We start from the raw sequence: 26082 nt of genomic DNA on the forward strand, positions 1-26082 counted from the left end.
TTTGTTTTTATTTTTTTCTTAGCAGGAGCAAGCAATGTTTGTGTAGCAAATGCAATGTTTGTTTTCAGGTTCGTCTCGAAATCTTTTGGCCATGTAGATTTCTTTTCGAGTGAGCTTTTGTCAGAACAATAAATTTTGTTAGATGAGTCTGTCAGTTGTGTACTGCTTGTCGCTATTCAGTGTAGAGTTTCTATTAACAGTGAGTTTTTTCGGAAATGGATTAGCAAATATACTACAGGATTCTAATGCACAGATCCTTGTTATCCTCTGGTAGGTAGGACGTTTCAACTACATTCGCTTGTCTACAAAGTATGATCTTACACGTAAATTCAGTTGTATGTCAGTATCTTTCAATTTATAAAGTGTTTGAGCTGTTGGATGAAAATTCTTTGGTGTCAAAGCCAAATATTTGGTTGGCAAGATTTGATTTCCTCAGATAGATTAGTTACCGTGTCGAGACATTACTAGAATCTTTTTTAATTACTAGATAGGGTGCTCGTGCGTTGCTACGGGACAACAAAACTTTTATACTAAAAACACACGGATCGCACAACAGATTATATTGCATCCGTAATATTTACAATTCCAAAAAATATATATTCTAACCTCTAAATTTCTTTTTGAACAAATTAATCTGTAGTTCGTTGAAAGATTAAAAAGATGCCAGCCACCATGTACCCTCTAGCTATCAAATTTCGTCGTCCCTTGCCACAGCGTACTTCTAGTTTCATGAGTGTGCATGTGCCGACTCGTGGAGTGTATTTTGCATGTCCAGTTCTTAGCTTAAGTTGTGCCTTGCACTCAGGTCCATCTCCACTACTCAACTGTCAATACGCATTTGAAACTGGGAACAAATCTAACTATCAAAAGGATTCAATAATACTTAAGAAAATGGGAACAAAATATCGCAAATGTCGGCGAAGTCATCATCGTGCCATCCAAACCAAGCATCCATCCTAGCATATTCACATGTGGCCGTTACTGATATACCAGCAAGCTGCAAAATTTATTGAGCACAAGAACTTATTCTACATTCGATTATTTTTTTCATAGTTGCTTTGGCAGCTGGTTGTGCTAAGCATCAAGCATCACTGTATGAATGGCAACCATTGATTCATCCTGTAAAATTGCAAAAATTCTGGGCAACCCAAGGAAAAAAAACCATCTTAGTTAACAGATAGTCACTGATAGCCTGATTCCACCTTTTCGGACTTGCTCATTCTAAAAACAAAACATCTCTAAAAAATTTAACTGGAAATTCTCTGGATGTTAGTTTTAATTATTTTGTTTTTCAGATGAAATATGCCAGAACAATATGCAGTATTCATAGTTTCCGAATTTGTTAAAACCAACTTGGATTTAGGGAGGCAATCAAAGAGATGGTATAGAATTGAGTGCCTTGCATCCTCTTTAATCTTCAGAACAATCCAAGCTAAGAGGTTGTTGAAATGACAGTCTGCTTGCTGCCTAAAGTTAAAAAACAACATTTACACATAAATAGTGATGGTGACAAAAATTGATTTATCCGTTCCAACAAGAATCTCCTACAACTAAAAAGAACAAAGCGTGGACATTTTTTTCGTGCGACATTTGTTTTGGTTCGTCCGTCTGCCCACGCCTACGATCCCGGGCCGCCGGCAGGTGGGACCTCCTCCAAGCGTGCGATCCCGCGAGTCCCCCAACCCTCGCCCCGACATATCTCTGGCCCGCCCCCCCCCCCCCCTCCTAGTGCCCGCCCGCAGTAGGCCGCGCTGCCGCCGCACGCGCACCATCGTCGCCCACGCCCGCCCGCATCTGGGCGCGCCGCCGGCGGCCGCGTAGAGCTGGGGAACTCCCGTCTAGCCTTCTCGGTGGCTCCATGCATCGCTCCTCGACGACCTAGCTCTCCATCTCTCTCGCGCGCGCGAGGGCACGGGCGCACGCCCGCACCTGGGGCACGGGGTCTCGGCGACTGCGACGGGGAGCGACGTGACCGCGAATGCGGCCTCGATCTAGCAACGGCAGCACCCCCGGGCCCGACGTTCATGACGGACGTGGAGGCCGAGGTCGAGGGACGGGAATAGCGAGCACCTCCGGCGCCGACCATCGTCTGTCTGTCGACCAGAGCACGGAGGTAGGCTGCACGGCTACACGCAGGCCAGCACCGGACCACAAATTAGTTGAGGAGAGGAACGGGGAGCTGGAAAAGGCAGAAAAGACCCGGCTTTTGACCCCAAGTCTTCGGCTGCCGGCAATGACGGCCACCTCCGAGGAGGCCATCAAGCAGTTCTCTGCGCTCATGGAGCAGCGTGAGTCCTTTGTTCTTGTGCTAGTCTTCTTTGCAAAGAACTAGGAAAAGATCCATCTTTTTTTTTCTCTGGCTCGGGTTTCTTGGCCACTGAACTGCGGAAATTTCTTTCTTGCAGTGGAGGAGCCGCTCAAGACTACATTCCAGGTGTCGATCTGCTCCACTCGCTGTTCGTCTGTTCCAGATGGATCTCTGCCGTTTTGTGACTGATTTGGTTCTGGTTGCTTTCTGAACGAAAACCCCTACAGATTTTGCGCGTGTTTCGAAGTCGAGTTTTGCTTTAGTTCTCGCATTTTTGCGGATTTAGGTGCTCCCGAGCACTTCTTCATTAAAAAAAATCTGAAGAACTGCGAGTTAGTCTGTTGTCCTGTTAGCTGCGTAGGGCTTAGATCTTTGAATTTGATTATGTCCAGAGCTCAATTTCGCTGACCTTTTACTGTCGATCCTGTTGGAATTTCCATCAAATTGAAAATTTTGCGTGCTTTAATTTCTCTTATTTCCTGCTCCCGCTACATCTTTCTGTTATTTGGTCCGGTGTACACTAAATTTGGGTCTTCGACTCATTTTGATTCTTTTCATGAGAGAAGCCCATTTTATGGCTTGAGCTCAAGAATGCTTTTTGTTAGTGCTCATTTATTTCGAGTCTTCGGCAGAGATAGAATTTTGGTCTTTTCCCCACTCGACTTTCTTGTGGATTGAAGTGATTTTGAGTTCTCAACTTGGTGCTCTACAGAGCATCTTTTTGTTGCCGTAAAGCTTAAACTTGTTCTGTGTTAGAGTGTTTTTGCAACAATCAATTTGGTGCTTTCAGAAACACCTTTACGATTTCGAAAATGAACTTTTCCTCTTGTTTGGGTTGCATACGGAGATATTTGTTTCGATATGTCACGAGGTATATAAATGAAAGTAGTACCTCTGGTTGGGTCCTGACTACAATTTTTGGTACAAAAGTTGTGGTGTCGGTGCCGTCTACTGTTCCCAGTGCTCCATTTGGAGCCCAAATACTCCTTTTCTTCTTGTTTGACTCGCAACTAATTTCGGTCTTGGCTGCCGGCTAGGAGGCCGTCTAGACTTCCTACTTTCTAAGCATGTGTTAGCATGCTAGAAATATTTTAGGGTCAGGTACTCCCAAGATTATATAAAGTATTGATTAGGTGTGTTGCATGCTGAATTAGTCCTTTAACCCATGGGAGGACTCTGTCCAAGCTTGTAGTTGGATGGTGCACACACTGTGTGGATCTCACCTAGCACGAATCAATCGCCGAAGAAATTTCTATTGTTTGATTTGGACGTGTGCTGATGAAGGTGGACCTGGATGTTGACGTGTTCCTGAACATCTGTGGCCTGGACTGTTCCTGGTGGAGACGTTTCAATTGCAGATTCGGACTTTTATTTGGTCCTTAAGTCCTTGTCATGACTCATGATTAGTGTGACAGAGAGCATGGTTGATCTCAGGACTGAGGACGTGTGTGGTTGTGCAACCACTCTGGAATCACAATATGCCCCACTAAGAAACAATGTTTTTCTTTCTTTTTTATGTCAACCTGCTGGCATCACAAGACTGTGGTGCTGCATTCTGTTAGCTTATGTATTTTTCACCACATGTCTATTGCAATTTGTTGTTTAGTTTTATTTTTTACTATTGATCTTGTTCTTTTCATCAGTAGACAGCATTTTTTCTGTTGACACTTGATATTATATTTTTAAAAAACAAATAATATGACCAAAAAGAATGGTTAAATATGTTTGCAGAATGTGCATCAAGGAAATCTGAGAGGGACTTTGGTGCGTTTTCTGAAGGCTAGAGAATGGAGTGCCCCTAAAGCTCATAAAATGGTAAGTCACCGGACCTCCTTTTGCGTGATCTACAATCTACATTCAGGTTGAGAGGTTTCCCTTGGGAATAACTGATGAGATATCTAATTGTTTGCTGCAGCTAATGGATTGCTTAAACTGGAGAGTACCAAATGAGATTGACAGCGTGTTAGCTGTAAGTAGCTTTTTTAGTGTACAAAGTCTTTTTTTTTCTTTTGAAAAAGAAAAGTAGATTGGATTGCCAGAATGCCAACAAATGACTTGGGATATGTTTTGTAGTGATCGCATATCTTCACTTTTCCCTGCATATTCTTTACATTGGTAGCAGGTTTTTTTTTTGAAATATTGAGTAGGAGTTTTGATTGATAAGAGCCTCAAGAATAGTGTGGTGGGAGTGAGAAGGCAAGAAGATATGATTATCTTAGTCAAGCTTGTCATTGGTGATATGGTCTTGAACGTAATTAGTGCGTATGTCCCCCCAAGTAGGCCTCGACGAGAGTGCTAAGAGACAGTTCTGGAAAGACTTAGATGCCCTAATTAGAGTTGTACCTAGTAGTGAGAAGCTTTTTATAGGAGGAAATCTTAATGGACATGTAGGTACTACAAGCGCAGGTTTCGAGGCAGTTCATGGAGGTTTTGGGTATGGTAGTAGGAATCAGGAGGGGGAGAAAGTTCTGGACTTCGCAGTAGCTTTTGACCTGATGATAGCCAACACTTTGTGTAGAAAGAGAGAATCTCATCTAGTGACCTTCAGTAGCGGACAATACTCTAGCCAGATTGACTTTGTCCTCGCAAGAAGAAAGGACAAACGAGAATGCTTGGGTTGCAAGGTGATACTAGGGGAGTGTGTTGTTTCTCAACATAAGCTTTTGGTGGCAGACTTTCATTTTCAGGTGCGTGCCCGTAGCGATAAACAAGTTAAGATTGAAAGAACAAAGTGGTGGAAGCTGAAAGGGGAGACGTCAGAGGTATTCAGGAAAAGGGTTATCAAAGAAGGCTCTTGGAAGGAAGAAGAGGACATAAACAACATGTGGGAGAAGATGGCAACCAACATTCGGAAGGTGGCCTCAGAGGTGTGTGGAGTAACCAAAGGAAGTGGAGGCGGGGCTAAAGATACTTGGTGGTGGAACAAGGAAGTCCAAAGGGCTATTAAGGAGAAGAAAGAATGCTATAGACGCTTGTACCATGACAGGAGTGTGGACAACATAGAGAAGTACAAGGTGGCAAAGAAGACTGCAAAGCGAGCCATAAGTGTGGCAAAGGGTAGAGCGTACGAGGATCTTTACCAACATTTGAGTACGAAGGAAGGAGAGAAGGACATTTATAGGATGGCTAGGGTTCGTGAGAGAAAGACAAGGGACTTCAACCAAGTTAAGTGCATTAAGGATGAAAGGGAGCATCTCTTGGTGAAGGAGGATGAGATCCGATATCGATGGCAAGAGTATTTTGATAAATTGTTCAATGATGAGAATATGGACACAACCTTTCAGTTGGATGACTCTTTTGATGACACCAATAGGCGCTTTGTACGGAGAATCCAAGAATCTGAGGTCAGAGAGGCGTTGAAAAGGATGAAAGGAGGTAAGGCGATGGGACCGAATTGTATCCCAATCGAGGTGTGGAGATGCCTTGGGGACATAGCTATAGTATGGCTAACCAAGCTGTTTAACCATATTTTTCGATCGAACAAGATGCCTGACGAGTGGAGGAGAAGCATATTGGTACCGATCTACAAGAATAAAGGGGATATTCAAAGTTGTACCAATTACCGGGGAATTAAGTTGATGAGCCATACTATGAAGCTATGGGAGAGAGTTATCGAGCATCGCTTGAGAGCAATAACGCGGGTCTCTATGAACCAATTTGGTTTCATGCCCGGAAGGTCAACCATGGAACCCATTTTCTTAATAAGACAAGTTATGGAGCAGTATAGGGAGAAGAAGAAGGACCTACACATGGTTTTTATTGACTTGGAGAAGGCTTATGATAAATACCAAGGAATATTATGTGGTGGGCTTTGGACAAATATAAAGTCCCAACGAAGTACGTCGGGCTCATTAAGGACATGTACAACAATGTTGTGACTAGTGTTCGAACAAGTAATGGAGACACGGATGACTTCCCGATTAGGATAGGACTACATCAAGGGTCAGCTTTGAGCCCTTATCTGTTTACCTTAGTGATGGATGAGATCGCAAGGGACATACAAGGGGACATCCCTTGGTGTATGCTTTTTGCGAACGATGTAGTGCTAGTTGATGAAAGTCGGACTGGAGTGAATCAGAAACTGGAGTTATGGCGGGAGACTTTGGAGTCCAAAGGTTTTAGACTCAGTAGAACTAAAGCTGAGTATATGAGATGTGACTTCGGCACTACTACTCGGGAGGAGGAAGATATTAGTTTGGAAGATCAAGTAGTGCCTAGGAAGGATACCTTTCGATATTTAGGATCAATGCTACAGAGAGACGGGGATATTGATGAAGATGTTAGCCATAGAATCAAAGCAGGGTGGATGAAGTGGCGCCAAGCATCTGGTGTCCTATGTGACAAAAGGGTACCACAGAAGTTAAAAGGCAAGTTTTATAGGACGACGATTAGACCTGCTATGTTGTATGGTGCAGAATGTTGGCCTACGAAAAGACAACATGTTCAACAGATAAGTGTCGCGGAAATGCGTATGTCGCGTTGGATTTGCGGTCATACAAGAAGGGATCGAGTTCGGACCGATGATATACGTGATAGATTAGGGGTAGCACCAATTGAAGAAAAAGCTTGTCCAACACCGGTTGAGATGGTTTGGACAAGTCCAATAGAGACCTCCAGAGGCAACGGTGCGTAGTGGAATCCTAAGCCAGGATAGTAATGTGAAGAGAGGCAGAGGAAGACCGAAATTGACTTGGGTAGAGGCAATAAAAGGAGACTTGAAAGGATGGAATATACCCAAAGACTTAGCCTTAGATAGGAGTGCATGGAAAACAGCTATTCACATGCCTGAACCATGATTGCTTCTGCTGGGTTTCAACTCTAGCATACCCCAACTTGTTTGGGATTTAAAGGCTTTGTTGTTGTTGTTGTTGTTTCATTTGCATCATGAACTAAATGCTAATACCAATATATGCGGCCCTTTTTTATGATTTAACATATGGTATTCTTCTGACTAGCATTACAATTTGTTTTTGATACAGAAACCCATTCTGCCATCTGATTTATATAGAGCCATTCGAGACACGCTACTTGTTGGATTGACAGGGTACTCCAAGCAGGTACAGTGATCAGACTCATATTTCTCATGTTAGCATTGTTAACAATGTTATTGATATGATATATGCTTTTACTAATCTCTTTTTCTCCATCCATTGGAATATTCTATTTTTGCCCTGACATGATTGCAAAAGTGATCTATTCATTTCTCAACAGTTTGCTACTTTGTTTCCTCTGTAGTGAGAAGGATTTTTTATTATATGCTTTAATTTGTGCTCCTCTCCTTTTTTTTGTAGGGACAACCTGTTTATGCATTTGGTGTGGGTCTTAGTACTTTTGACAAGGCCTCGGTAGGTTAACTGTCCTTGGAAAAAGAATTAAAGCTGTTGATTTAATTTGAAAGAATAGCAAGACATTCAATATCATATCTGAGTCAGTTTCATATATATCTTGATTTTGTTTGCAGTATGTCTGTCAATCAAGAAAACCTTTATTTTGACTAAGTTTACTATGTAATAAAGGATAAGCTGAATAAAGGATACACAACTTTGTCTCGATTTGTAGGATCAATATCAATATCAAGATATATAATGGATATGGCAGACTATTTTTCCAAAGAAATAAGAGCTCTCTAAATTATCTCACCCAATTTTTCTTAGGTGAACTATTATGTGCAGTCACACATACAGATGAATGAATATCGAGATCGTGTTGTCCTGGTAAGTGCTTTCTTATGGGGGTTTTCTCAACCGTGGTCATATGGTCCCTTCTTAATTATAATGCCATGGGGGTGGTTCTTCCCCCACCAGTCGAGTTTTTTTATTGATGATTAATGGTACCAAATTAGGGAAAAGAGATTAAATATATTCTGTGTTCTTTATAGCCAGCTGCATCAAAGTAGTTCGGGAGACAGATTAATACCTGCTTGAAGGTTATGGATATGACTGGCCTGAAGCTGTCTGCACTGAGCCAAATAAAGGTGAGCACAAAATCCTCTATTTGTTAAAGTTCTATCGTGATCTGAATGATAATTTTTTATCGCATTTCAGATTCTTTAAGGAATTAACTGGCTTAGTATAGTGGATGTGGAAATTATTCAAAAAAATCTACCTGTGATGGGGTTTATTTCGCTAAATTGAAACTGAATCATGAGATTGAGAAGCAATTATAGGTAGTTGCGACTTCATATCCTGGTTGTCTAATAAATGTTCCACCATTAGGATGGTGAGTCTAGATCAGTTTGTTAAGGGTGTGAGCATCCCCAAGTTCAAGTCCTTGCCTAGACCGTTTCACATTCCTCTGTCTTCTTAATATAAAGCCACCTCTACCGTGCAATAGTATAATACAAGGAGTCAAGTGCAATAGTATGTTTGTTTATATTACCTCTATCGTGATGTCAGCATGCCATTGATTATTATCCTTGTTCTATGCTCCTCAAAGCGAAGTGATTTATTATAATACTACTTGCAGTCTGATTGGTATTCACCTTCTTATTAGGCTCTGGAAGAGCGAGGTCGAGAAAAATATCTCTTTGTTGAGAGTGTTGATGTTTAGTGATGGAGAAGTAGAACCAAATCAAGAGCAGGCCGTCCAGAATCTGCCTTCCTTGGGTTGGGGAGTACGTTAGCTCTCCTTTAATCTTCTTCATGACCTTTTAAAAATTTAACGATGTGTTTAACTGGTTTTTTTATCGGGTGTAGGCCTGATTATTACCTCTGTGGTTACAGGTAAGGAAAGATCTGGTTTACTGCTGGTGCATTTTGCTTAGGCAGAAGGCTGATGAAACATATTGTTGCATGTAGTATATTGAAAATCATCTGGAGCTTTTAGATTTTCTTGCTGGTTGGTAAGGCTTCTGGGTCCACGTTCGAGCACTTCATTTTGTTCGGATATCTTCTTTTTAATTTTTGCCTACAATCTCTATAAAGACCAGTAATTGAATAGTTGCCACCATCGAAGGATTGAATTTCATAGCAGTCACCATGAGTATCATCAGAAACAAATCATTAACAAACCATGAGTGTCATTTTCTCAGGTGTCCCTTGCACTAGAGCCCCTACAAGAACACTTTGAACACTGGGCTATGACATTACTCTCATATTCTCATTACAATGAGTCAAAAAATTCAGCACTAACATGGGATACAGTGTAAAACCAATTTTGTTGTTAAGGGTTAGTAACAATGATTTGTTTTTATTTTTTTCTTAGCAGGAGCAAGCAATGTTTGTGTAGCAAATGCAATGTTTGTTTTCAGGTTCGTCTCGAAATCTTTTGGCCATGTAGATTTCTTTTCGAGTGAGCTTTTGTTAGAACAACAAATTTTGTTAGATGAGTCTGTCAGTTGTGTACTGCTTGTCGCTATTCAGTATAGAGTTTCTATTAACAATGAGTTTTTTTAGGAAATGGATTAGCAAATATACTACAGGATTCTAATGCACAGATCCTTGTTATCCTCTGGTAGGTAGGACGTTTCAACTACATTCGCTTGTCTACAAAGTATGATCTTACACGTAAATTCAGTTGTATGTCAGTATCTTTCAATTTATAAAGTGTTTGAGCTGTTGGATGAAAATTCTTTGGCGTCAAAGCCAAATGTTTGGTTGGCAAGATTTGATTTCCTCAGATAGATTAGTTACCGTGTCGAGACATTACTAGAATCTTTTTTAATTACTAGATAGGGTGCCCGTGCGTTGCTACGGGACAACAAAACTTTTATACTAAAAACACACGGATCGCACAACAGATTATATTGCATCCGTAATATTTACAATTCCAAAAAAAAAATATTCTAACCTCTAAATTTATTTTTGAACAAATTAATCTGTAGTTCGTTGAAAGATTAAAAAGATGCCAGCCACCATGTACCCTCTAGCTATCAGATTTCGTCGTCCCTTGCCACAGTGTACTTCTAGTTTCATGAGTGTGCATGTGCTGACTCGTGGAGTGTATTTTGCATGTCCAGTTCTTAGCTTAAGTTGTGCCTTGCACTCAGGTCCATCTCCACCACTCAACTGTCAATACGCATTTGAAACTGGGAACAAATCTAACTATCAGAACACTACTAGAGAACAGACTTTAGAACGATGTCCCAAATTAGCATTAGCCTCGGCAGTTTTTGCCCCCGGGGACTAAAGGTCCCTGCCCAACGGTCGTCCGCGGGGTAGGGATCTTTAGTCCCGGCTGGTATTACCAACCGGGACTAAAGGTTTACCTTTAGTCCCGGTTGGTAATACCAACCGGGACTAAAGCTTTTAGTCCCGGTTTAGGTGATACCCCGGGAATAAAGATTAATCTTTAGTCCCGGTTTGGACCCCTAACCGGGACTAATTATCCCGGCCTATAATTCAGCTCATTTCTTCCTCCCCGAGCCCGAGCCATTCCATTCAAACTCACCGCCTCTGTTCTTCAGCTTGCTGTTGTTCTTGCTCTCTCCTCCTCCATTGGTGTTGCTCTTCGATTTTGGAGGTAACAAACTTAATCCTCTTATGTTTTATCAGTAGCTTATCTCATTTTGCGATGTAGATGCATGTGTAACTTTATATGTTGGACTTTATTATGATTTTATATGTCATTTTTAGCTCAAAATCACATGATGATTTGCATATATGTTCGGATAAACAAAAGTTAAATTAGTTCATCAAAATCACGCCTCGCTCGTCCTCGCTGGAGCACGCGCCATCCTCGTCCCCGGTGGCTTACGTGATCTTAGAATTAATTTTTCCATGAAATGAAAAACTTAGAAAATTGTCAGAAAATTATAGAAAATCCGTACTAGTTGAACTTGCGGACCGTGTTCAGCTCGGCAAGCATGTTCTCTGCCGAGCGGTAACGGACGTCAAGGAGGAGCTTTGATTCTACGAGGGAGAGCGGCAACGGTCGTGGAAGACCGTGTTCCCTTTCTCGTAGAATCGGAGCTCTTCCTTGGCAAGTACGGTGCCGTCCGGTGGAGAAATGCTCGCCGAGATAATCACGTAAGCAAGGTCAACTAGTAAGGATGGTTATTTATTGAAACATGTTTTGAGCTATAATTTGATGGATATTTGATAACTTCAGACCTATAAATGTCGTCTACAAATGTTACTATCCTCGGCAACCTAAACGCCCACGAGCTCGCCGATATCGAGCAGGTCACTTAGAATTATTTTTTCCATGAAATGAAATACTTAGAAATCATGCCTTTTATTTTTTAGAATTAAATTTTCCATGAAATGAAAAACTTAGAAAATAGTTAGAAAATTGTAGAAAATCCGTACTAGTTGAACTTGCGGACCGTGTTCAGGTCGGCGAGCATGTTCTCTGCCGAGCGGTAACGGACGTCAAGGAGGAGCTTTGATTCTACGAGGGAGAGCGGCAACGGTCGTGGAAGACCGTGTTCCCTTTCTCGTAGAATCGGAGCTCTTCCTTGACCAAGTACGGTGCCGTCCGGTGGAGAAATGCTCGCCGAGTTGATCACGTAAGCAAGGTCAACTAGTACGGATGGTTATTTATTGAAACATGTTTTTGAGCTATAATTTGATGGATATTTGATAACTTCAGACCTACAAATGTCATCTACAAATGTTACTATCCTCGGCAACCTAAACGTCCACGAGCTCGCCGATATCGAGCAGGTCACTTAGAATTATTTTTTCCATGAAATGAACTACTTAGAAATCATGCCTTTTTTAGAATTAAATTTTCCATGAAATGAAAAACTTAGTAAATAGTTAGAAAATTATAGAAAATCTGTACTAGTTGAACTTGCGGACCGTGTTCAGTTCGGCCAACATGTTCTCTGCCGAGCGGTAACGGACGTCAAGGAGGAACTTTGATGCTACGAGGGAGAGCGGCAACGGTCGTGGAAGACCGTGTTCCCTTTCTCATAGAATCGGAGCTCTTCCTTGGCCAAGTACGGAGCCGTCCGGTGGAGAAATACTGGCCGAGATGATCACGTAAGCAAGGTCAACTAGTACGAATGGTTATTTATTGAAACATGTGAAATCCGTACTAGTTTTGTTTAAATATATCATTTTAGAAAATATGAAATTTACACTAGTTTGCAAAAATAAGTATAGAAAGTAGATGACAACTGGTACCGGATCATCGGCCTCTCGTTCGGTTGTGAAACGACTGAGGCCAGAACTCCCTCTCATTATCTGCGGCAAGTGTAAGTAGAAGATTGTGATAGAGTACCGAGTCAAGAGACAGGGACCCAACAAGGGTCGTGTTTTCTACAAGTGCCCGGATCACGATGTGAGTTTCTTACGCATTTTATAATTATGGCTAATTGACATGCTTTTCTTGAATATTTTTGACTAAATATTTTTTGGCTTTAATTTCAGTGGGAGGGCAATGGATACGATTGTTGGTACTGGGAGGAAGATTATGCTACATACGTGCAGAATTTGGGTGCGCTTGAGGTAGCGGCTGCTGTTGATGAGGCAGTGAGCCAGCATGAGAAGCTTATTGATATTCAACAGAAGAATGATTTGTCTGTTTTAGTTGCGTACGATCACGAAATAATTATGTTACTGAAGTGCATTATAGTTTTAGTTTGTTTAGTGATAGTTGGGATTGCTTACGTTGTAGCCAGACTTAGTTAATTAATCAACCGTGTGTGTGTCATTTATGTTGTGTAATAAAATACTTAATTATGTTCAAGGTTTTCATAATTTGTCGTGTAATACAGATTATGTCACGCCATTGGATATACAATGCCGATCGCCGCTCCCAAGACTTTATTGAGGGCTTGCACTATTTCTTAGGTGTGGCCGAGGCAAATAAGCGGGATGGTTTCATGTGCTGTCCATGTGCTCTATGTAAGAATTTAAAGGAATATTCAAGCTCAATGAGTCTTCATTCACATTTGCTTAAGTCAGGTTTCATGTCAAACTATGTATGTTGGACTAAGCATGGAGAAAGCGGGGTCATGATGGAAGAAGGTGAAGGAGAAGATTTAGACATTGATGACATTATTGCTCAGTATGGTGCCTTTGATGATACTACAATGGGGGGAGATGAAGAAGAGGTAGCGGTAGAAGATGATCTCGGTGATGCTCTTGGCGATGCCATTCATGATGCACAACAAGAATGGGAAAGTGAAAAAGAGAAAGTTAAGTTCGAGCGCATGCTTGAGGATCATAGGAAGTTGCTATACCCGACGGCCGAAGAGGGGCAAAAAAAGCTGGGTACAACACTGGAATTGCTACAGTGGAAGGCAAAGAATGGTGTATCCGACAAGGCATTTGGGAATTTATTGAACCTCATAAAGAAAATGCTTCCGAAGCCAAATGAATTGCCCACCACTACGTACGAAGCAAAAAAGGTTGTCTGCCCTTTGGGATTAAAAATCCAGAGGATACATGCATGTCCTAATGACTGCATCCTCTACCATGGCAATGAATACGAGAATTTGGATGAATGCCTGGTATGTAAAGCATCGCGGTATAAGATCAGGCGCGATGATCCTGGTGACGTCGAGGGTGAATAACGTCCTAGAAAGAAAATCTCTGCCAAGGTTATGTGGTATGCTCCTATAATACCACGCTTAAAACGTTTGTTAAGAAATAAAGACCATGCAAAGTTGTTGCGGTGGTATAAAGAAGACCGTAAGGTAGACAATATGCTGAGACACCCAGCTGATGGGTCCCAGTGGAGAGCGATAGATAGGGAATTTCCAGAGTTTGCAAATGAGGCTAGAAACTTAAGGTTCGCCTTAAGTACAGATGGTATGAATCCTTTTGGAGAGCAGAGCACTAGTCATAGCACTTGGCCAGTTACTCTATGTATCTACAACCTTCCTCCATGGTTATGCATGAAGCGGAAGTTCATTATGATACCGATCCTCATCCAAGGTCCGAGGCAACCTGGCAACGATATTGATGTCTATCTGAAGCCATTAGTTGAAGAACTTCTAGTTTTATGGAACAAACCAGGTGTACGTGTCTGGGATGAGTACAAACAAGAACACTTTGACCTACGAGCAATGTTGTTCGTAACAATCAATGATTGGCCTGCTTTAAGTAATCTTTTAGGTCAGACAAACAAAGGATATAATGCATGCACACATTGTTTTGATGACCTTGATAGTATATATTTGAAAAGATGTCAAAAGGTCGTGTACCTTGGCCATCGTCGATTCCTTCCTTTGAATCACCAAGTAAGAAAGAAAGGGAAGCATTTTAAAGGTAAGCCAGACCACCGGAAGAAGCCTCATAACCGAACGGGGGAAGATGTACTCGCAATGGTCAAGGATGTGAAAGTAGTATTTGGAAAGGGACAAGGCAGTGAATTTGTTCCCAAAGATGCTAAGGGACACGCACCCATGTGGAAGAAGAAGTCCATCTTTTGGGAGCTACCCTATTGGCAAGTCCTAGAGGTCCGCAACGCAATCGACGTGATGCACCTGATAAAGAATCTTTGTGTGAACCTGTTAGGATTCATGGGTGTGTACGGGAAGCCAAAGGATTCACTTGAAGCACGCTAGGACTTGCAGGGCATGAAAGAACGAGACAACCTTCATCTAGAGAAGACAGATGATGGATGTCATTACTTAAGTCCTGCTAGCTACACGCTTAGCAAAGAAGAGAGGGACAGCATGTTCGAATGTCTAAGCAGCATCAAGGTCCCATCAGGATTCTCCTCCAATATAAAGGGTATAATAAATGTGCCAGATAAGAAATTCCTAAACTTAAAGTCCCACGACTGCCACGTGCTTATGACGCAATTGCTTCCAGTTGCTTTAAGAGGAATTCTACCTCCACATGTACGTCTAGCCACCGTGAAGCTATGTGCATTCCTCAATGCAATTTCTCATAAGGCAATCAATCCAGTGGAACTAGCTACTCTATAGAATGATGTGGTTCAATGTCTTGTCAGCTTTGAGTTGGTGTTCCCTCCATCCTTCTTTAATATCATGACACACATCCTAGTTCATTTGGTGAAGGAGATTAGTATTCTTGGACCTGTGTTCTTACATAACATGTTCCCCTTCGAGAGGTTTATGGGAGTCTTGAAGAAATATGTGAAAGTCCGTTCTAAGCCTGAAGGAAGCATCGCCCAGGGCTATGGAACAGAGGAGGTCATTGAGTTCTGTGTTGACTTTATTCCTGACCTTGCCCCGATTGGCATTCCCGAATCATGACACGAGGGGCGACTCAGTGGTAAAGGAACTTTAGGGAAGAAAACATATATCGGCATGGAAGACGATTATTTCAATAAAGCATACTACACAGTTCTTCAGAACTCATCATTAGTGCATCTGTACATCGAGATACATAAGGAGTTCTTACGATCCAAGTTTCCAGGGAAGACTGAAGCTTGGATTAGGCGTCAGCACATGGAAAGTTTCAGTGGTTGGTTGCGAAAAGAATATCAAGGCGATGACAATATTGATGAGCAACTGTATTTGTTGGCCAGGCAGCCATCGTGGCATATCCTCACGTACCAAGGGTACGAGATAAATGGGAATATATTTTACACAGTTGCCTAAGATAAAAGGAGCACCAATCAAAATAGTGGTGTTCGCATAGATGGCACAGATCCAAATGGGAATATACAAACATATTATGGCCGCATAGAAGAGATATGGGAACTAGACTACACACCTAATTTTAAAGTCCCTTTGTTCCGGTGCCAATGGGTGAAGCTGACCGGAGGAGGGGTAACAGTAGACAAAGAGTATGGAATGACAACAGTGGACCTCAACAATATTGGGTACAAAGAGGAACCATTCGTCCTTGCTGTCGATGTGAGTCAGGTGTTCTATGTGAAAGACATGTCTACAAAATCAAAGAGAGGAAAAAACGAAGACATCAACTCAATGATCAATGAGCCAAAGCGCCACATAATTCTTTCTGGGAAAATAAATATAGTGGGAATTGAAGACAAGTCAGACATGTCAGAAGATTACGAAAGAAATATCCGAATTCCACCCTTCATAGTGAAGAAAGATCCAAGCATAATGTTAAATGATGAAGACACTCCATGGTTACGACAAGATCATAACCAAGGGTCATACGTTAAGAAGAAATTCACTGTTGTGCCCGCATGATACAACGATGCATGTTTAATATATTATGTTTTAGAGACGGATATTATATAATATGTTATGACTTCACAATTGTAGATCTTGCTGAGATGATCAAACTTGGTATTCAGAGTTTTTCATCTGAGGTCATTTAGTGTCTCATTTGAGCAAGTTTGACCAAGTCAAATTTGGTCAAATAAAAAAACAACACTTTGACTCTAGTATTATGAACTCTAAATGACTTCAAATTGAAAAGTTTTGAATACCAAGTTTATTAAACTCATCAATATCTACAATTGTTGTTTTGGTCAACTTTCCATTTGAGAAAGTTTGGATGGTTCAAATTTGTGATTTTTAAATTTTGACGCCTACAAACTAGTTTTCGGGACCCTAGATTGTCTCAAATTGAAAATTTTTGAATACCAAGTTTGTTAAGCTCATCAATATCTACAATCCTTATATAGGCCATTTTTTCATTTGAGAAAGCTTGAACAAAATGTAGTTCAAATTTCACAAGTGTGTGACATAGTTTTAGAAAGTCTATATGAGATTCAAAAAGTTGTGACTAGTGTTTGATAAAAATTTCTCAAATGGGAAAATGAGCTATGTAACAATTGTAGATCTTGCTGAGATGATCAAACTTGGTATTCAGAGTTTTTTCATCTGAGGTCATTTAGTGTCTCATTTGTGCAAGTTTGACCAAGTCAAATTTGGTCAAATGAAAAAACAACACTTTGACTCTAGTATTATGAACTCTAAATTATTTCTAATTGAAAAGTTTTGAATACCAAGTTTGTTAAACTCAGAAAGATCTACAATTGTTGTTTTGGTCAACTTTCCATTTGAGAAAGTTTGGACGGTTCAAATTTGTGATTTTTAAATTTCGACGCCTACAAACTAGTTTTCGGGACCCTAGATTGTCTCAAATTGAAAAGTTTTGAATACCAAGTTTGTTAAGCTCATCAATATATGCAATCCTTATATAGGCCATTTTTTCATTTGAGAAAGCTTGAACAAAATGTAGTTCAAATTTCACAAGTATGTGACATAGTTTTAGAAAGTCTATATGAGATTCAAGAAGTTGTGACTAGTGTTTGATAAAAATTTCTCAAATGAGAAAATGAGCTATGTAACAATTGTAGATCTTGCTGAGATGATCAAACTTGGTATTCAGAGTTTTTTCATCTGAGGTCATTTAGTGTCTCATTTGTGCAAGTTTGACCAAGTCAAATTTGGTCAAATGAAAAAACAACACTTTGACTCTAGTATTATGAACTCTAAATTATTTCTAATTGAAAAGTTTTGAATACCAAGTTTGTTAAACTCAAAAAGATCTACAATTGTTGTTTTGGTCAACTTTCCATTTGAGAAAGTTTGGACGGTTCAAATTTGTGATTTTTAAATTTGGACGCCTACAAACTAGTTTTCGGGACCCTAGATTGTCTCAAATTGAAAAGTTTTGAATACCAAGTTTGTTAAGCTCATCAATATCTACAATCCTTATATAGGCCATTTTTTCATTTGAGAAAGCTTGAATAAAATGTAGTTTAAATTTCACAAGTGTGTGACATAGTTTTAGAAAGTCTGAGATTCAAGAAGTTATGACTAATGTTTAATAAAAAATTCTCAAATGGGAAACTTAGCTATGTAACAATTGTAGATCTTTCTGAGATGATCAAACTTGGTATTCAGAGTTTTTCCATCTGAGGTCATTTAGTGTCTCATTTGAGCAAGTTTGACCAAGTCAAATTTGGTCAAATGAAAAAAACAACATTTTGACTCTAGTATTATGAACTCTAAATGACTTCAAATTGAAAAGTTTTGAATACCAAGTTTGTTAAACTCAAAAAGATCTACAATTGTTGTTTTGGTCAACTTTCCATTTGAGAAAGTTTGGATGGTTCAAATTTGTGATTTTTAAATTTCGACGCCTACAAACTAGTTTTCGGGACCCTAGATTGTCTCAAATTGAAAAGTTTTGAATACCAAGTTTGTTAAGCTCATCAATATCTACAATCCTTATATAGGCCATTTTTTCATTTGAGAAAGCTTGAATAAAATGTAGTTTAAATTTCACAAGTGTGTGACATAGTTTTAGAAAGGCTATGAGATTCAAGAAGTTGTGACTAGTGTTTGATAAAAAATTCTCAAATGGGAAACTTAGCTATGTAACAATTGTAGATCTTTCTGAGATGATCAAACTTGGTATTCAGAGTTTTTCCATCTGAGGTCATTTAGTGTCTCATTTGAGCAAGTTTGACCAAGTCAAATTTGGTCAAATGAAAAAAACAACATTTTGACTCTAGTATTATGAACTCTAAATGACTTCAAATTGAAAAGTTTTGAATACCAAGTTTGTTAAACTCAAAAAGATCTACAATTGTTGTTTTGGTCAACTTTCCATTTGAGAAAGTTTGGATGGTTCAAATTTGTGATTTTTAAATTTGGACGCCTACAAACTAGTTTTCGAGACCCTAGATTGTCTCAAATTGAAAAGTTTTGAATACCAAGTTTGTTAAGCTCATCAATATCTACAATCCTTATATAGGCCATGTTTTTATTTGAGAAAGCTTGAACAAAATGTAGTTCAAATTTCATAAGTGTGACATAGTTTTAGAAAGTCTATATGAGATTCAAGAAGTTGTGACTAGTGTTTGATAAAAATTTCTCAAATGGGAAAATGAGCTATGTAAAAATTGTAGATCTTGCTGAGATGATCAAACTTGGTATTCAGAGTTTTTTCATCTGAGGTCATTTAGTGTCTCATTTGTGCAAGTTTGACCAAGTCAAATTTGGTCAAATGAAAAAACAACACATTGACTCTAGTATTATGAACTCTAAATTATTTCTAATTGAAAAGTTTTGAATACCAAGTTTGTTAAACTCAAAAAGATCTACTATTGTTGTTTTGGTCAACTTTCCATTTGAGAAAGTTTGGACGATTCAAATTTGTGATTTTTAAATTTGGACGCCTACAAACTAGTTTTCGGGACCCTAGATTGTCTCAAATTGAAAAGTTTTGAATACCAAGTTTGTTAAACTCATCAATATCTACAATCCTTATATAGGCCATTTTTCATTTGAGAAAGCTTGAACAAAATGTAGTTCAAATTTCACAAGTGTGTGACATAGTTTTAGAAAGTCTATATGAGATTCAATAAGTTGTGACTAGTGTTTGATAAAAATTTCTCAAATGGGAAAATGAGCTATGTAACAATTGTAGATCTTGCTGAGATGATCAAACTTGGTATTCAGAGTTTTTTCATCTGAGGTCATTTAGTGTCTCATTTGAGCAAGTTTGACCAAGTCAAATTTGGTCAAATAAAAAAACAACACTTTGACTCTAGTATTATGAACTATAAATGACTTCAAATTGAAAAGTTTTGAATACCAAGTTTGTTAAACTCATCAATATCTACAATTGTTGTTTTGGTCAACTTTCCATTTGAGAAAGTTTAGACGGTTCAAATTTGTGATTTTTAAATTTCAACGCCTACAAACTAGTTTTCGGAACCCTAGATTGTCTCAAATTGAAAAGTTTTGAATACCAAGTTTGTTAAGCTCATCAATATATACAATCCTTATATAGGCCATTTTTTTATTTGAAAAAGTTGTAGAACAAAAAATACTACATTTTCTTTATTTTTATAGGTTCAACAAAAATTTCCTGTCAATTTTGGTAAAAAACCGAGACAAAATTGAAACATTGACGTTACAATAATGTGATAATAAATTTCCTATTGAATAATATTAGTTTTATTAATTTTAAGTTATAAATATATTTTTGCATTAACAAAATACTTAGTATTAGTAACATTTATATTCTATATTCATAAAAGAAATTTAAAACTTTAGGTTACAAAATTTTCCTATTTACAATAAATAATTAGTTAATCAATAGTATTTTTTAAAATAAATATTGCAAAGTATTGAAGTTGCTATGGAATTAATTGATTAACCTAGTATTAAACAAAATCAAAATCCCAGGCCTTTCCAATTACGCTGGCGGGTTGCCAAAATTTTCAGGCCTTCAGTCCCAGCCCAGACCAAGAACCGGGACTAAAGGGTGGGCGGCAATTTTGGTGCCCGCCCAAAAATACCTTTAGTCCCGGCTGGTAACATCAGCCGGGACTAAAGGACATTTAGTCCCGGCTGGTAAGACCAACCGGGACTAAAGGGTTGGACCTTTAGTCCCGGTTGGTCTTACCAGCCGGGACTAAATGTCCTTTAGTCCCGGCTGGTGTTACCAGCCGGGACTAAAGGGTCCCGGCCTATATATATATCAAACGTCTGTTCTGTTCAACTTTGATCTCGCCTCCGTCGCTCAGCCCCGCCCGGCCGCGCCATCCGCCGTCGTCGAGCTTGTCTCTGCCGCGCCGCCGTCGTCATCTACCCCTGCCCGGCCGCGCCATTCTCCCGGCCCGCATCACCGCATCCCGTCTCAGCCGCTGCACCCGACCCCACCCTCCGTCGCCGACGCTTCCCGCGCGCCCACCGTACGGCCTCCGTCGAACTCTTGATCTGCTGCTCTCGATCGGCCATGTTTTTTAGATTTTTTTTTACAAAGTCTCGGCTGTATGTTAGATTAAAATGTATTAAATTTTAATTAGTAGTTTATTGTTAGTTTTTTAGTTATTTTTTAGATAGTTTTTGATATATTAGATTTAAATGTATGAAAATTTAATTAGTATTTTATTTAGATATTTTTTTAGATAGTTTTTTATTATAGTTTTTTATATATGTTAGATTAAAATGTATTATCTATTACTAGTTTATCTAATTTCATGTTAGATTTATTTAATTGGATTTAGTAATTATATATTCTATCTCTCTATATATATTATATCTAGAGAGAGATTCTATATGCATACATATGTACTTAATTATTTCTATATGTATATATACATGTACTTATTTTTATGTGTTGAGAGAGAGAGAAAATTGTATCTAGAGAGACATTCTATGTGTTATCACATGCATATCTAGAGATATAGACATATGCACTTATTTCTATGTGTTGAGAGAGAGAGAAAATATATTGTATCATTCTATGTGTATATATATACATGTACTTATTTCCATGTTTTTGGATCGAAAGTGTTTTTGATTCGATTTCAAAGCCTATACCATATTATTGTTTATCCTTATGAAATATTATGTGTTATTATATTTAATTGGATTTAGTAATTCTATATGTGTTATCACATGTACTTATGTTATGTACCATAGTAATTCTATCTATGTGTTATCTTGAAGATACAAATGGCTGCTCCGGATGATAACTTGAGTGATGACATAATGGCGGATATTATCAACGCCGGCACCAATATGGATGTAGATGACACGAGTCAGTACTTTGCTGATTATGAGGATATCCTGAATATGCCGGTGGTTGAAGATCAACAAATTGTCGCGCAAGAAAATATTGGCGAGGTATATTCGATTATCTATCATCTCTTATAGATGCATGCGTACGTATATTTGTTGTTAATCGTTGTGTTTCTACTCATGTAGCCGATCTCTGGATCTACATCAACCACCGACAAAAGTAGGAAAGTCCGAGGGCCAAAAAAGCCATTAGAGGGCCGTTTCATAATATCAGAATTCGACACCGACACCGGCAAACCATTGGGACCACATGCTCAGACATATGTCAATCAATGTGGGTTCATTGTAAGGGATAGGATCCCAGTTAGTGCTCGTGAATGGAAGCAGAAGATATCCGCTCCTAATGTTAGTTTTGTATCTGATCGTGACAAGAACCTAGCTTTGAGAGATATCACTCAGCATTTCACATTACAAGCAGATGATGCTTTGAAGGAGCTAGTGAGGGATTGGACAATGAAGAAGATGGCAACATTGTTCCAGAGTTGGAAGAAGACATTGTATAAAAAGTTTATCTTGAAGAATGCTATGCCGAATTTCAATGCTAAGGCATTTGTCAAGTTGGAGTCCCATTGGGATGCCTTCGTAGAATACAAGACATCTCAAGACAGTGAGGAACGTGTGATGAGGAATCGGTAGAATGCCCGACAGAAGCAATACCATCATCGTATGGGATCAGGTGGTTATAGGAGTGCTATTCCCAAGTGGCAGAACCTAGAAGCAGAAATTACTGCCAATGGAATCATACCTGAAACAATAGAGAAGAACTGGCCTCAACGCGCGAAGAATTGGTTCTATGCTCTTGGGGGAAGCCTAGACCCAGACACTGGCAAGCTAATTTTCGGTCAAAAAATTGAGAGAGCAACACAGAGACTAGCTCGTGCTAGGGAAGAAGTTGATAGTGGTGTTTTCAAGCCCAACAGAGAGAAGGATGAATTGACATATGCCCTAGAGAATCCCGAACACGGTGGTCGAACAAGAGGCTATGGGGCGGTTCCGTGGCTACACGCATTCCCAGCAGATAAGGATACCTACAGAAGTCGCCAGAGAAAGAAGGATGAGGAGGCAGAACGAATCCGTGCATTGGAGCAATTTGTTGATGAGTCACGACAAGCATTGCTTGAATCACGTGAACGAGAAAAATCTCTTGAGGCAAGAATGCAGGAGGAGATCAAGAGGCAAGTGCAGCTAGCAATGAGTCAAATGCAATCGCAATCAACGCCGGGAGTCACCATTAGCCCCGTTGGTCAGATGAAAAGCAGTTGTGCTTCTACGGAGCTGCCAGTTATTCAAGACGACGCTGGGTTGCGCTTCCCTGTTGATGACATTACCGAGCCTCTAACAACATGTGAGCTGCACATTCCAGATGGTAATAATGCATCAATCATGGTGGCTGTCGGGGTTGTATCTCCAATAGACCGAACGAAGACACCAAGAATCCATGGGTCAGTTATTCAACCTGGATATGCTAGCGTCTCGGTTGATAGAGTGCTCAAAGGTTACAGCAATGTTCCTCTTGACATTGAAGGCGGTGATGGGGAGAAGACACTAGGAGAAGCAGAGAAGACATTTATTCAATGGCGCAAACACTTCATCATCATTCTTGGGGCGCCACCGCTTCCCCTACCTCACCCTAGGTACGAATGAAAGTGAATGAAATATTATTTTCCATTAATTTTCTATTGGCTTCAAAAATAATTGACACACAACTTGTTTTTGTAGCAGGGTCTCCCCCCAGCCTAGCCTAATCATTCATTCCCCATCTCATCACAACGTCGCGGGGGGCGAGATGCCTTCATCCCCACGGCGATCGCCAACTCCTACACCGGCCCCATCGCCTCCACAACGATCTCCAACTCCTACACCGGCCCCACCGCCTCCACAACGATCTCCAACGCCTCCACGCCGGTCTCCACCAACACCGGCCACATCGCCTCCACGCCGGTCTCCAACACCACCCCCACCCCCTCCACAGCGACGCACTACAAAGACGTCTAAGGTCCCGGCGGCAAAGAAGACCCCGAGAAAAACAGTTATTTCTCAAGAAATACTTTCTGAAAAGACTGATGAGCAAATAGCAGCCGAAGAAGACAAAAAAGTAAAAGATTTTTTTATAGATATCAAAAACAAGAGTCAAGCGAAGCTTAAGGAGAAGCCGTACTTTTACATACCATGAGAGGTGCTGAGGCAGAAGGTCGATGCTCACAAGAAAAAGATGATTGAACTTCGTAAGCCTTCGCCACTATCAGACTATGACCGCTCCCTCATGAAGTCACATGATGCAGATAAGAAAAGGAAAAGAGCATCAGGGAAGGATGTCCCACAGCTCGGACAATAGAAGCAACCAATGCAAAATCTTGTTGTTGCTAATGAATATGGTTCCAACATAGAAGTCTATCGACCAGACAACTCTGGAGAAGTGTCAGTTCAAGCCCTTAATGCTTTTTTTGAAGATACTGGTTTAAGCTTGGATCAATTGACAGGCAAAGCTCCAATCCAGAACCTAGAAGTTGATACCTGGAAGACTTATAAATATGGCAAAAGTCTGTACAACCCTGCGGCTCTGAATGAATTGGGTACATAAATGTACTTGCTCAACAAATGGTACATGCAGGCGTGTGGCAGGGGTGAGCAGTGGATCTTTGTCAGATTTAGAGACCATCATTACTTCCGTGGCGATGACATCTTACATATTAGTTTCGAAGAATTGCATCAACTATACCACATGGACGCTCTGGACAAATCAATCATTAGCTCCTTTTGTTTGTAAGTGATTCTTACTTTTATTTAATAAACTCACTTCCATGCGTACGTGTATATAATTATCCTCACATGTAACTTATATTTATATACATATTCCAGATGTCAGAGCTCCAAAGAATACAAGACACCAATGTTGGCTTCATTGATCCTTATATCGTATTCAAAACCGGTATTATTGTCAAGGAGCGGTGGTAATCCGAAGCACAGAAGAATATCATGATGTTCTTCGTGAAGCAGCACGACAAGACAACAATACTTTTCCCGTACAACTTTGAGTAAGTGTTAATAATAATGTAGTCTACACATTTTATGTAATATCAATACAACTTATATGCATGTACGTGTGTGTATAAACCAATGTAGGTTTCACTGGATACTCATTGTCATTGAGTTAAACTCAAGTCGGTTAGTAATCTTTGACTCGTTGAGAAAAGAGCGGGCACTATACCAAGATATGATAGACATTATCCAGGGGTAATTTCGATCTCTCGCGCACAACTATTATTGAATAGACTTTGCCATAATTTATTAACGATCGTACATTATTGGTCGCACAGGGTTTGAAAAGAGTTTATTCGGCAACATTGCAAGGATTGCAAGGCACCACTTAATGTAGTTGAAATATCAGTAAGTTGTACTATATACACTTCCCCACGTGTTTAATTACTATATCGTACTTCAATTTACGTGTGAGATGATGAGAATAATCTTCTTCTCGTACAGTGGTGTTTGCGGCAGGAACCAGGTAATAACTTGTGTGGATACTACGTTTGTGAATTTATCACTGCGCACATAAGAAGAACTCCTAAAGATGTCCTCAGAGTACGTATATATCAATTTTTTATTTATTTTTAAAAGAATATATATATATATATATATATATATGTATTAATACTTTTTCTTTTATTTCAAATGCAAGACTGAATGGTTGAAACGAAGGGTCATGCAAAAAGACCATCTGAAAGCAGTTCAAGAGTCAATAGCAGGATATCTTCTAGAAAAAGTGCTAAATCCCAACGGCGAGTTCTACTTTGATCCTAAGGAATAAATGATGTAAATTAAATGTTTATTGATATCGTTATTTTCGAGAATAAGATTATGAAAGTGTTGTATATATACATATATATATATATATATATATATATATATATATATAATATATAGGTTCATACTTTATTCGAATATAATAATGCTCGAGATGAGAATTAGATGTAATTATATGCGTGCGTGTATTTATATTAGCAGCGTAGAATACGTACATAAAAACATATTATATATTAAACAAATACGTGTAACTGAACTGAAAACAAATTAAACAAAAAAAAGAAAAAGAAAAGGAACCTTTAGTCCCGGTTGGGGTTACCAACCGGGACTAAAGGGTGCGGCCACGTTTGCTCGGCTGGAGGGCCTTTAGTCCCGGTTGATAACACCAACCGGGACTAAAGGTCCCTCTTTAGTCCCGGCTCGATGACCCGGGACTAAAGGTGTCACCTTTAGTCCCGGGATCGTTGTCCCGGCGCGGTAACCGGGACTAAAGGTCGTTACCGCCCGGGACAACAAGTCCATTCTGTAGTAGTGAAAGGATTCAATAATACTTAAGAAAATGGGAACAAAATATCGCAAA

General features: G+C 39.7%; 1 protein-coding gene across 1 annotated transcript; it reads left to right on the forward strand.

The window, feature by feature from the left end:
• The first annotated feature begins 1769 nt into the window (after positions 1 to 1769).
• LOC136486493 (uncharacterized) lies at positions 1770 to 9743 on the forward strand. Its single transcript, XM_066483396.1, has 10 exons — positions 1770 to 2288; positions 2406 to 2434; positions 4040 to 4123; positions 4224 to 4277; positions 7288 to 7365; positions 7600 to 7653; positions 7963 to 8022; positions 8187 to 8282; positions 8801 to 8921; positions 9031 to 9743. Exons 1-8 carry the CDS (start codon positions 1979 to 1981, stop codon positions 8202 to 8204), a joined length of 687 nt encoding a protein of 228 aa, XP_066339493.1. The 5' UTR covers positions 1770 to 1978; the 3' UTR covers positions 8205 to 8282; positions 8801 to 8921; positions 9031 to 9743.
• Positions 9744 to 26082: the final 16339 nt, after the last annotated feature.

This window comes from Miscanthus floridulus, chromosome 10, assembly GCF_019320115.1.
Source record: "Miscanthus floridulus cultivar M001 chromosome 10, ASM1932011v1, whole genome shotgun sequence".
Lineage (NCBI taxonomy): Eukaryota > Viridiplantae > Streptophyta > Magnoliopsida > Poales > Poaceae > Miscanthus > Miscanthus floridulus.